Raw genomic sequence first — 13,548 nt, 5'->3', positions numbered from 1 at the left:
TGTGTGTGTGTGGGTGTGTGTCATAATAATGGGAGAAATTGATGCTTGATGTCTCTTTGCCAGTTGTGTGTGAGAGGGCTTATCACTGCCTGGAAGTAATTTTTTGTCCCAGGTATCTTATGCTCACAGAGAAACATAAAGATGCTTCCCAAAGTGGGTAGTTTTGAAGATTTCTTTTCTTCCTGGTGCCTTTCCTGAAGCTGCTGTGATATTAGTCTTCTTGGCTTTCTTTGCAAAATGTTGTAAAGCCTGGGAGTCAGCAGCCAGTGATTTTTAGCATACTATTTATGCTGTGCATTACGTCATTTTATTCCACTTTATGTTAAAACTTCATGAATTCTATTTCTGTTGATTTGATTAGAGTTACTGAAAAGTGTATTAGTGATTTGTATCAGAGGTACTTTGGGGAGACTTTAAGTTAGTTGTTGGGAAAAAAAAAGATATGTTTTGGACGTGTTATCTGGGAAGAATAAAGTTTCTTGCCAGAGTGGCATTTACTGCCAACAAGTCCTGTCACTTTTATTTTATGCTTGAAAAGCAAGACCTAAATAATGGCTCACTTTTGTGTTAGAAAATGAATTAATTTCCAATTAATTCCCACTTTCCTTTGGGATCCACCTGTGTATCCCAAAAAGGGGAACAATAAAAGTTACCTCATGTGTCATTTGAGAAGTCACATTTAAGCCCCCCTCACCTCACTCCATTCAGAGAGTATTTCTTGTGGTCATTAATCATATTTTCTTCTGGCTTATTACCGAATGGAAAAATATTCAGGTCCACATGTTAAAATGGGGCACATTTTATTAACATTGAAAGCAGTAAATTACCTCTACTTATAAAATGAGAGTGAACAATTTCTGCTGAACTCTTTCTGGCTTGCCCCTTTGCTAGACTACAGTGTTTGCTAATTTCTCAGAGGGCCCCGGTTCCATTAAGGGCGAGAACTGTCTTAGAGCTCTAATGAAAGCTGCGCGTTGCTGAGATGCAAGGAGAGGAAATGCCCTAAATTCTATTTCAGTAGCTCATCTAGAGCTATTTTCAGTTTTATGTTTATAAGAATGTCAATTAACCTAGAGACTAGGACACACGTGGAAGAATAACAATGAAGTGGGTATCATTTTAGTACACTCAAGGCAGAGTGTTGGACCTAATCCCTCTCTATAGGAGCATGATTTACGTAAGGAGCTAGCATGCATTGTCTAATTTAGTTTTCAAGCAGCGGTGGTTTAAATGTTTTTCTCCTTAACGTGTTTTGGGACAACGCGATCAGAGTTGCAGTAATATAAGAAAAATATAGGAAGAAGCAGGTGTTGTGGTAGCACACTAACGTCAGCTTGATTTGCTTGGCACATTTCAAAAGTGATGATCACTTCAGCGTCTATTTGGTGATAATAGCAGTAATGATAATAATAATTAAACTACCTTCAATCAAGGCAAATCTCTGCAATTCAGTATCAGTAGTATCCCTTCTTTAACTGGTTTATACTGAAATTAGATATCTTGGAAGCCATGTATACCACCTGCTGTATTCTTTTCTGAGAATAACTCGGTGCACTATCACTTTTGCAGGGAATATTGCTTCCTGTAATGTCACATGACCTTGTCAAGGGTAAAGAGTTAGGAGTTTTTGTTCGTTTGTTTTAAGCAGAGCAACATTTTCAAATTGGAAACATGAAAAAAATAAGGAAAAAACACATATTAAATCTGCTTCTTTTTGACAAAAGATCATGCTTCAGCAAATTCTTTTGTGAGGTTATTTTTAGAAAATGTACAATAAAATGTCATCACCTAACAGTAATCGAGGCCAGTTTAACGTTGGGAGCTTTTAATTATACACGTGCGTGTGCGTCTACTTTTTCCTCCCAGGTCACTGTTATTCCTGTAACCTTTCTCTCCCCTCTCTCATTCGTTTCATCAGTGCTACGGGACGACTTCCGCCAGAACCCGACCGACGTGGTGGTGGCGGCGGGGGAGCCCGCCATCCTGGAGTGCCAGCCGCCGCGCGGACATCCCGAGCCCACCATCTACTGGAAGAAAGACAAAGTCCGCATCGATGACAGGGAAGAGCGAATCAGTGTGAGTATGATTTTAAAAAAAAATTGTTTATAGACATGGAGCCTGCATGAAAACGCAGCGGTTGAGCACTGCAGGACTTCATGGCTTTAGGTCCTGCTCCATAGCTGACTATGCAACACTGGAGTGGAGGTCAGAAGCTGCCTGGCTTGGAGTTCACAGGCACAGATTAGAAACATCTCAGAGGAACATGCAGTTCAAGATGATGGTGAGGACACGCGGAGATGCCAGGGCTCCTGAAATAGCAGAGGGAAACAGATCTGAATGGATCTGAGTATATTTGCCTTTTTCATAAAGACTCATCGTTACAGTTGGCAGTATTTTTCTGTGAGCTTTCCCCAGTAAGAAGAAAGAGTCATTTATTCCTTCTGATTTTGGAGTCTGACTTGAAATTCTTGAGGCTTCATTTGTGTAACCATTGTAACTGAAGTCAGAGCAAGCTATAGATTTGATCATAGAAGATGAGACACTACTACGGGGTACGAGGAGTTCCACCTTTGCATCACTTAGAGGCCTTTTTTGACCAGTTTGGCTTTACCTTCTCTACATCTCAACTCTCTGTGAAATGATAATAGTATCAACCCTTATACCAAAGAGGTCCTTTAAAAACAAATTAAGCAATCTGTATGATGTTCACAAATATTCCAAGGAAAACAGACTTAAGGTGATGTTTGTCAAATGTAGTGCCGTTATTGGAAACTACATTCTAAACAAAGGTTGCAGTTACACTCTAAAGAGCAGTATATCCTAAATGGGAATACATATTGAGTAAGTGAGTAATACTGGTTGAATTCTGGGGTGGGTCATTCTGCATACTGAAGGAAAAAGCATCCAGTAAAAAGATCTATCTTACTGAGTTGTCGGTAATGGCATGATGGTATGTGTAAACAAATGAGGCAAAATCTGGTTGCACGGACATTCTTTATTCTCTTTAGATGCTTAGCTTTTCACTATGAATATTCCTCTCATAATTTTTATGATGTTTGTAGGGATACATAACTCATTCAGTGCTGCTCTTATTCAGCATGGAAGTCTTGCTGGAATACTTGTCCTTTGCCTTGGTTGGCAGAGGCAGTACATTGAGCTAAGCAATGGCAGCAGTTGTTTGGGTTGCTGTGGCCAGGCTGTCTCCGTAAGGGTCTACTCCAGAGTAAAGGAGAAAGGAAAAGTGACAGGGAACTGGCTGTTGTTCCCTGCCTCTCAAGTTTCTTGGACTATATTCCTAGATTATTTAGAAGCATCCCATCTGATGTTCTGACTTTTGACACTGACCATGATTCCACAGGCTGCAAGTTAGTAACTGTGCTTATTGTAGCTGCTCTGCTCTTTCACTCTCCAAATTTCATCTGTGGTAGGGAAAATGATAAGGCTTATAGGAGCCAGGTGAATTTTCAGTGTGGACTTGATTCAGTCTTCTTGCATCTCAAAAAAAAAAAAACACCAAGTGAACAGTCTTGTTCGCTTAATTTGGTGAACAACAAAAATTGTTCAAGCACCAATAACAATAAAATAAATAAATAAAACTAAGTAGCACTACTTTTTTTTTAAAGAGCTCCATCAAGAATAGTTTATATGGTATCATGCAAGAAATACAAGCACTGCCTTGCAAAAAAGGCAAGAAATGTGCTCTTTGAAATCTAAAGCATCTAATGACAACAAAAAAATGAGATACAGTCAAAAGGCCAGAAGGATAAAATGTCTTCCAGAACAACTTTGCTCTCTGAGAAGGCAGGGTGTTTATGTTTTTTGATAACCTTGGTGTTCTTATTTGAAGTTATGGATATATTCCTTGTTTTCAAACAGATACGTGGTGGAAAGCTGATGATCTCCAATACACGCAAAAGCGACGCGGGCATGTACACTTGTGTTGGAACCAACATGGTGGGGGAGCGAGACAGCGACCCAGCAGAGCTCACCGTCTTTGGTAAAGCTGCTTTAGCTTTTGCTTTCTTTTCACTCAAGCTTCTGTTTTCTTTTTGCCATAAATGTCACAGGCCTAGCTAAGTTGTCAAAATACGTGACAATATCAGCGTAACAATATACAGTAGTATCACTTAAGCTGCATTACACAGTTTCCTAAGGAGACCAGATTTCAGAGGTGGTAATGTAAAAATAGGCAACTGTGATGGCCCAGCATTTTATTTCTAAGCACATAGCTTAAATCTAATTGGAGGTCCTTAGTGATATGCACATGCTCAGAAACCATAATCCAGGAGGTAATGCTCTCCCTCACAAAACTGGCAAGTATAATTGAATCACTTTTAACCCAGCTGACAGTGCCTACTTAACAGAGGGTTGGACCAGCACTGCCTATTTAAATAATTCCTTCTTCCTTTGGGATTGTGAAATCAAACTTTTGTAACAGAGCACAAAAGAGCTCAATTGCCCAGTAAAATGTCCTTAGATAAAATCCTGGGATCAGCTCATTGAATGTAAAAAAGATACAGCTGTCATTCTTTTATTTTTTTCTTTTAAATGGCACAGAGCAGCTTTTTATTATGTAAGCCAGGGCATCACTTTGTTTCTTCATGTTGCCAAATGAATCAGAAATGCATAGGTTTCCTGTGTGACACAGCTACCAGGAAGCTACCAGGATCGTTTGTGCAATGGGGAGACCTAGAGCAAGAATAGAGTAATACTGAAGCTAGAGCTGGACCCATTCGGCTAACACCTGGATAAAAGGCAAGGTCATAAAATCCTGCTGTGGTAGATCCTGCAGTCATGCCATTTCTGTTTGCCATTAGTTTTGTTTCTGTAGGTATCAGTCAAGAGGTCTTGAGCAAACAAAAGAAAATCAATAAGGAAAAAAGCCCTCACTGCTAAAAAGGAGTATATAAATACAAAAGAAAAAGAGAAGGAACTTTAAAGCTTCCTCCTGTTATTTTCTCGATACATAGCAAAAATCTAAAAAAGACTCCTTGTAATTCCAGTAAGACTTTTCATAGAGATCCTAAGCTCCTTTGTAAAGCAGGTGTTCCTAATCTATTCACTTTCTGCCTAGTATGGTACGCTGGCAAACCCGATCACAAATAATGCTATCTGTGTTTGCAGCTATGTGTGTTTCAACATTTGTCCACCTGTGGGAGTCACGCAAGGCATGGAAAGGTTTCTGTTAGACAAGATCCATAAGTGATGGAGGATTTGTTACTGTCCAGTGTAGTAAGACTATAAAGGCTTTTACTTCACTTTGTTAGGATTCAAGGAAGCATATGGATTTTAAAAATATAACTTGTATACTTTGAAGAAATGCTGAAAGAATCTCTATCACATTATTCTCTCCATTGCAACCAATACTTGGGGTTGTGCCTTTATAGAGATGTAAGAGATATGAGATTTTTTTTTCAGCAGTTTCAGTACTGGCAATCTCTGATAACACTCTCTGCGGATATTAAGCAAATTGAAGTCCTAAACTATGAAGCCCTAAGAAACCCTTAAGAAAATAATTTATTAAAAAGCATTGACTCATTGGAATAAAAATCATGAAATATGCATGTAATTTCCTAACCTGCAGAGATCAGAAAAGTATTAGGTTTGCTGTGCAAAATATAAAACGTTATATAGTTAATTACAACATTCTGAAAAAATGTTATAGGATTTAATCATAGCAATCAACTAATAATACAACATGTTCTGCAGGTACTGCATAAAATCAGCAATAAATGAAATTATAAGTTCAATATTTTTCATAACCGTCTATCTGAAGAAAATCGTATATAAATTTTCCTTTCTACTTGGGTGTCTTCCAATCCAAAATCCCTTTTTTTTCAAAGTATTCCCTTCCTATCTAAGGTATAGGGTTCTCTTCCTATCTTGCTGTACACGAGTAGCATGCAGTAAGCAGATTCTTCAGCTACCCGTTGCCTGAGAAGACGACTCACCCATCCTGTGCTGCTGCCTGGCCATGGTGTGTCCCAGTTAGTCCTGGTCTGCTCCCGAGGATGGAGGGTGCCTTGGACTGGCCTTCCACCAGTAGCATGTTGTACCCTACAACCCCATTCCTGGATTGTAGGCAGGAGCCTGTGTGTGCTGGAGGGCATCATCCGTGATGTTTCCAGGAAACGATGTGGATGTTGGGCACTGCCCTCAGTAAATGCACCAACTGTGGGATACGTCAGGTCGGCTCTGCGTGTTCAGATTGGCCCTACTGAACACGGGCAAAAAGGCTAGTTACTTGTTCATCACCTTCCTCTGCGAACACAAGGCTCTGATTCAGACATTTGGGCAGCATGGGATTAGTGCAAATGTCGAAGAAAAAATATGTTAAAATACCATAATTCTTAGTTATTATTCAGGTGCCCAACTTCAGCTGTTCTGAACATGTCTAACATAGGCTTTGTAATCAAATTAAAGTATGTTAAGTAAGAGACATAGAGATTTGAATAATGTGGCTGGCTTAGCTAACAGCTAGTGCGGATTCTGGAGAGTAAAGGGTATCAATTAGCTGTTTGTTAATTTCTCTACACCTTTCCCAAATAACAAACCAAGAAACCCGCTCTCCCCTTTGGAAGGAGCCTTGGTAAATATGCTGCTCTGCAGGAAATGGAACTGTTTCACACCAGTTCTAAAGCCTTCCCAGGAGTTGGCCACTTGTTACTTTTGGCTCGGCAAGTTTCTTTGTAATACCTGAAATTAATTTTCTGCATGTCACTCATGACAGATCTCTGGTTCCCTGTGCAATAAATTTAGCTTGAGGTGTCGCCTCTGGAAAGTCTGAGTCAGTATGGTGGTAACTAGTGGCCTGATAGGAACAGCAGGGAAGCCAGGCCTGAAAGATTACACCTTTCTAGAGTTAAAAAGAAAAGGTCGATGAAAACCTTGGAAAGAAGTGGAAGGAGAAAAGAAAAGTTTCCCATGTGCGGAATATATCCACCCAGATGGGTGCCCAGGCAATAACCTTTAGTGAAAAGTAGTTATTAATAATGAAGGCAGAGCCTTCACAAAGTAAGTGATTTTTTTCCCACCCTCTCTTCATGAGAAACATAATTTTGAGTATTTAGGCTCTAATCTGCAGTAAATGCCAGTCCACTGTAGGTGTTCGGATTGGATTCCTTTTGTTCCCCAGTTATGATTCTTCTACAAGCAGAAAATTGCCAAACTTTCCCAGCAAAATGTCATAACACAAACTGCTGATATAAACAGTGTTTCCCAAAATTTTCCCTCTTCTTTGAATAGTGATGCTGATGCCATTAGAATTTGTTAGTCCTCTCTTCCAAGCACTAGTTTATGCTTTCGTGGGGCTCCAAGCTGTAATCTTGGAGCTGAGCAAGATGACAAGGTGGCCTTTAAAGGAAGTTAGTAAGTAATCCATCAGTGCTAACATTCACAGAGAGAGGCAGCATAATATTACTATCCACATGCTGTATTCTAAAGGCCAAATTCAGAAGTGTAAGTGATACAAATTAGGCTGGTTTATTTGTGTTTAGGCTCATATGTCCTGGCTGAAGAGAATTCAAACAGATGCAATACAGAAACATGATTCATGATTTGGTATGTAAGAAAGCTTGGTATGCAAATACCTAATATGAATCCAGGAATTAAATAAAGTAAGGATTACCATTTCAGCCTTTTTTTTTTTTGACATTTTTTCGTGCTGTTGCACTGTACTCAAGTTTTCAAGATGTTTAATGATTTTAAACACCTTTTGTTTCCTCTGGACTTAAAAAGCAAGGTTGTAGACACTGTCCAATGTGTATCTTGTATATTGATTCTGTAGTCCAGTGGAATCGATGAGAGCCTTAATGTGTTGACTTCAAGAGGTGGGCAACAGGCAGTGGAAAAAGAATGAAATGCGTTTAGAAAAGCCTTGAAAGAACATGGATCATAACCAAGAAAAGGACAAAAATAACTTAAAAAGATCTATCATTTTGGCTATATTAAAGATTGTTTTAGACTAATCTTTGATTTTAGCCCTGATACCTGAATCTTTTTTCAGATAATAATGTCCTGTGGGATGAAGATGTATTTTTGTCTCATCCTTGAAGAATATATATGTTTGATGTTCTCCAGATAGGTCAGGTTGAAAGAGATACAAGTTCCAGAAAGAATTTACTATAGCTAGCATCATGTTAGGAGAGAAAATCCAAAAGCCCCTTGACAGAGATATTCTGACCTCCTTCCCCTTGCTCTTTTTTTTTTGAACCTCCCTGAGCTCTGAATGTTTAGAGGGCCTTAGTAGAGGGTCTTGTCACATCTTATCCTGCAAACTAGTCCCAAGTTTCCCAGCCACACAGAAAACCTACGTAAGTCAGGTGTACACTCACAGTTCAGGATGGAGAAACCAGCAGTATTTATTTTGTCCTTCAAAGTACAGCTCCTCCTGTGTTTCTTCAAATCTCTACGTTTGCCACCTGCAATGTGCTTTTGGTAGTTCATAAAGAGATGTCACAGTTTTGCAATATTTGTTATCCACAGATACAGGCTGTAATAGGACAATCATATTACCTGAAAAAGGTCTGATTTAAATCTCCATAGTCTGGACCTTGTGTTCAGGAAAAGCTGTTCCTGAAACTAGCACAGTCGTAGATGTGTGTTAAAGGAGAAAGCTCTAATGAACGATAAAAATCATTCCAGGTTATTTGCATGTGCCACTTACAGTGTTCAGTGCCTTTATTGTCCAGGCTCGCAGGACCTCGGTTAATGTGTAGGGGGAAGAAGCTTGCAGTACCTCCAAAAAGCCACAAATGAAAAAGGAATAAAATGCCCAAAGAGGGGCAATAGAAGAATGATTTTAAATATGAAACTGCATGATTTTGCAGCTAGACTTTCACTTATTTGAAAAGTGGTTGGCACATGCAAATATAGGCAGTACACGCAAATTCAGTGTGAGCCTTGTGTGATGTCTTCAATTTTGGCAGAAGGAAATTTACGTAGTGCAGATCATGCTGTGGTTAATGAAATATATACCATATTGGCAATGTTCTTAAAAGAAACTTACTATTTTCAATTTAATGTTACTTTTTTGTTTACATCAGATCTCTAGGATGAACAAAGTAGGCAGGAGCAGGATTTGGTTGGCTGGTTGCTTTTTCTCTCTCTCTCTTTTCTCTTTTTTTTTTTTTTTTTCTTTTTTTAGCTATTTACTATTAAGTCCTTCCCCAAGATGAGCCTTTTCCTACAACTTTTAGTGCTTCTTTCTAGAATAGGAAAGCATTTTTAAAAAATGAGTTCTCCAGGAAAGAAGGAGAAAACAGTTCTAAATCAGATTGAGTCTCTGCATTATAGGGACAATCAAATCCTTCACTCCAGCAGTTGCCTCAGCAGAGAAAATATATTAGGGTAGTTAGGATCATTTTAATTAGATTGAGGTCCCATATGTAGTTGTCTAAGTTTTTGAGGAGCAGAGGAAGGGCAGTAATACATCTGAAGGTCATCAGACTCTCTCTAATGGACTTTGATACACACACCAATTGTTAAATAGAGGAAAAATTGAGTTCTGGGGTTAACTTAAGTCAACACCCAAAGCAAGAAAAGGATTCTGTTTTACCAGTTACAATGAATTCTGGAGAATTGCAGCCACTGAGCTATTTAACTCAGGTTTTCTTGCAATGCATATCTCAAGCACTGCAACATATTGTAGGTGTCTATCCCAATTGCTTTAAAAATCCCCTTTTATAAGTGCAAGCAAAGTTTATTCCGACATTATAAAGGTCACTCTAGTAATAGCACAACTGGTTGACATGACATATAACCATGACCTATTTTATAGTTCTCTTCAAAGGTTTTTAATATTCATTAGAGAAAGTCTGGGCAAGCAGGTACTTTATTTACTCAGCGAAAGCTTATAAAACAGCTATATTAAAAATTATATGTCTGTAATTTTAATTTATTGCTTCTTCTTGTTGTTTCTCAAGTATATTATGTTCTGAATGCTGTTGACAGAGTAACAATGTTTAATTATAGCACAAGGCTTTGTTATGATTGAGAAAGGAAAAGTCAAGAGGCATTTTCTCAGCTTTGGCTCCGGAGCGATATCTGACCTGCTTGTGAGAGGAAGCCTTCCTTGTTTAGCATGCTCAAGCAAGCAGTGCTCTGTCTCCTGAGAGATTAACATTGTAAGCAACTTATGCAGGTGACTCAAATCCAGTTAATCTCACATAAAGAATGTTAATTGCATTGGCAATGGCATTCTCTCTGATCACTTTATAGCTGTATAATTAGCTATTGGACATATTCAAGGGGTTGTCTGAGTGATACAAATGCAGGAAACAACACGAGAGAGAACTTGTTCTTTCCTGGTTCACACTGTGCGGAATGCAGAGATGATGGCAAAATGGAAATAACACTTCTTGTAATTTGCATGTCCTTGATAACTATGATCAGTACTCTTGTAGCTATTTATTTTCTCAAAAAATATTAACTGTTGTGGAAAATATACAGTTTTGAGGAACTGGTCTGAAGGAAACAGGTATACTCTTAAATTGCTTTGCTGTGGAATTGAGTGTTTTGCCTAACGGCCTTTGGACCACTTACTGCCTCATCAGCTTGGTTCTCCTCAAAATATATTGGGAATTTATTTTCCCATCTTCTGTAAAGAAACATTTATAGCCACAAGCAGCAATTTCATAAATATGCATGCATTAGTATCTTAGATGTGTACCGGCAGCTTTTATAAACATGGTGTAAAATACTTCACTCACAGACCAAGTCTGCATGCAGGCACCTGCAGAATTTTTTAAAATAGTATGAATGATAGGGGACCTTTAAGTCATCTTAACCTGTGAGGATACTGTTCTGGATCTAATTTCTAGATTTAATTTTCTAATTTGATTTCCTAGTTTAGCTTTATCATCTGAAGTGTAGTGCATAGTGTGTCTGAGCTCAGAGCAGGTTTGGGCTGAGGTCTTTTAGCTGAGTTTGGGAATAGGATTTTGCTAACCCAGAGAAAGTTTCATTAAGATATTCCCTTTTAGATCCACAAAATTACAGACCAAGGATATTGCTTATCACTAAGATTAATGAAGGCTGAGGTTCTAGTTATTTTCTTCAGTTTTGCCGAACTTGCCAAACTAAAACTACTTTATCCCAAGTTTTCCATATCTAATGTCTGCTTCACCTGATTATTTTTATTATTTATTGTATTTATTTAAAATGTTATTTTATTTATCATTTTTATTTTAACTTTGTGAGAATAGTCATTCTTTTCTAAGAACATTGAACATTTTGGAGTTTTCCAAGTAATTTTGACAGGATTGAATTAATTATGAACCTCTTGGAAAATAAAGTAAGTAAGTTCAGACTTTCCAGACTTGGAAAATAAAATAAGTTAAGACTCCACAGAGACCAGGTAGATGTTAACGGCAGTTTTCCCGCAGCTGCAGTGTGGTAGTCCTGTCAATGTCCTGGGGTGATGCTTGGTTACTCCAGACAGTTTTCCTTGCAGCAATATTCAGGAATGGGCTGTATGAGTTTGAGTGTAAATGAAATGAAGAGTGGGAGAGAGGCAGTTTGGTGTAAGACATAAAGAAGTTAGAGGCATGGATAGTTGGAAGGGAGACTGGACTCGTGTGCCTGCTGGGCATGAGCTGTGAACAGCAATATTCTGGGTGAGGAAGAGACAAGTCAGCTGTGGAACCAGGCTGCAGCTGGAAAAAAATGGCAAAATTATGGAACAAAATAGAAGGGTTTTCAAACGCTGGCCCAGACTGGATAAGGCATGTAGGTACAGGTAGGACAGAAGCTAGCTGAGACTGGGAACAGGCAGGAGACAGAATGCAGTGCATAGAGAAGGAAAACTCTGATGAAGAGACACTACCTGTTTAAGGCAACTCCAGACAAGGAGCTGAAGACAGGACTGGACAGAGCTGATACACAGATTTTGGAAAAGGGAACAAACTTTCGGGGATTTCAGGGTGGAGAGGAGGACTAGACCTGAACTTACTTGCCGAGAACTGCTGGGACCTGCAAGGTAGAGCTCAGGCAACAAGATGAATGGCACAAGAGTGTGGGAGGGATGGGCAGAAGCAGCTCTGCTCCCTCAACACATCTTTAGCATCTGGAGAAGGCTCTTGAGTGTGCCTGCTCTTCTGCTGGCAAAATGCATCCTTCTCTGCTGATGGGTATCACCGCTTCTGTAATGGTTCTCCTATGTGCTGATGTGTAATTCATTTAAACTGCTAATAGCTGGGCACCATTTTGGGGTTCCTCATTTTCTCACTTAAGATTCTTATTGGTACAAGTGCTGAACATTTTACCAGATGTGACTGAATTCAGTGGAATCTAAGCTTTGAACATAGCAGAAAAAAAATGCACAATTCTCAAAAGGAAAAAAAAACATTCTGTGTCTTGTTGGGCATACCCATTTAGAGGCATTCTTACCTTCCTTTTCTAGTTCTCCATCACACTTCACTCAGAGAAAAGTTGTGAAAATAAAGGAATTGTTTATGGTATTATGGTAGGTATAATTGAGGTCCTGAGGAAATTAGTAAATCTGTCTTCGGACTGAGGTTCGAATAATATGATAGGAGGCCACCCTCTAAATAGTACAAGTAAAGCAAAATATTAAGCACCTCTTCATTAAATGACTACCAACAATCTAGGGATGTTTGGGGAAAAAAGAGTAAGGCGATCATATAATTGCAACCAGTAAGGCATATGAGGCATAAACAGAGAGTGATTAAAGGATATGTAGAAAGTCTTTATTTTGGCACTTCATATGTGCTGCCTGCAAGATTTTGCAACCTTATTAATGTTGTCTGGATGTTTTGTATTTATGTTTAATAAGCATGGATAGTCAACCTATAAACTCAACCCTGTAGTTAGCAGGACAAACTGCCAGAGTCAGCCTGGTATTGCTTACATTTGTGTGAATTTTGAATAATTTTTAAAGCGAAGTCATATTTGTCAATGTACAGAGAATGAAAGGTGATCCAAAGTGTGTAGCCAGTTTTAAATGCCTTTAAAATAAAAATACCAGTCCTGAGTGGGAATCCTGCTTCATGTACCTCAGTCTTACAGCAGTTTGTCTCTGGCATAAATGATTTATGACAATGAAAGTGTGGGTATGGATAGGAGAGGACAGAACAAAATTTGTGCACTCCAAAGGCAACTTGGAAACCAACCCCAGCGACATCCCTTCAAATGAAATTACCGGTACTTTGAATTTGTACCAGCATAACTGAGATCAGATTGTGTCTCTGCATCTGGATTTTAAGCAGGCCTGTGCAATATTATGATGATTAATAATATTTGTAGCTGCACAGGCTAACATAACAAGGGTAAACAGAACTTATTATGCAGAGCTTAATTTAGTTTTCCGTGGTGAAGTTGGTGATGGAGATCAGGGAAGGTTTGACCTCAGTACAGTAGTACATTTTCGGCTGAGATTCGTAACAGAGCTCGTTTTCATCCAAAGCATCGAGGCATTGATTATTGCCAAAGGCAGGATTCCGCCACTGGCAACTCATGTGTTCCTAGAGCAGGCAGCAGCTTTTAAATGGCTCCCTGCACGTGCCTGGTGCTGAGCCCCCACGCTCACAG

At 39.0% G+C, this 13,548-nt stretch overlaps 1 protein-coding gene across 1 annotated transcript in view; it reads left to right on the top strand.

Annotated features, from left to right (window-relative positions):
* Positions 1-13,548, top strand: part of ROBO2 (roundabout guidance receptor 2) — a 415,201-nt gene that overhangs the window by 271,059 nt on the left and 130,594 nt on the right. The window contains exons 3-4 of the mRNA XM_088539329.1: positions 1,919-2,076; positions 3,877-3,997. Of these exons, the coding sequence (XP_088395455.1) occupies positions 1,919-2,076; positions 3,877-3,997 (279 nt within the window). The remainder of the gene's footprint in view (positions 1-1,918; positions 2,077-3,876; positions 3,998-13,548) is intronic.

This window comes from Tinamus guttatus, unplaced genomic scaffold (assembly GCF_059628265.1).
Source record: "Tinamus guttatus ecotype Peru unplaced genomic scaffold, ASM5962826v1 Tinamus_guttatus_pri_ptg001602l, whole genome shotgun sequence".
In the NCBI taxonomy this organism is placed as follows: Eukaryota; Metazoa; Chordata; class Aves; order Tinamiformes; family Tinamidae; genus Tinamus; species Tinamus guttatus.
This window is presented reverse-complemented; position numbering and strand designations above follow the sequence as displayed.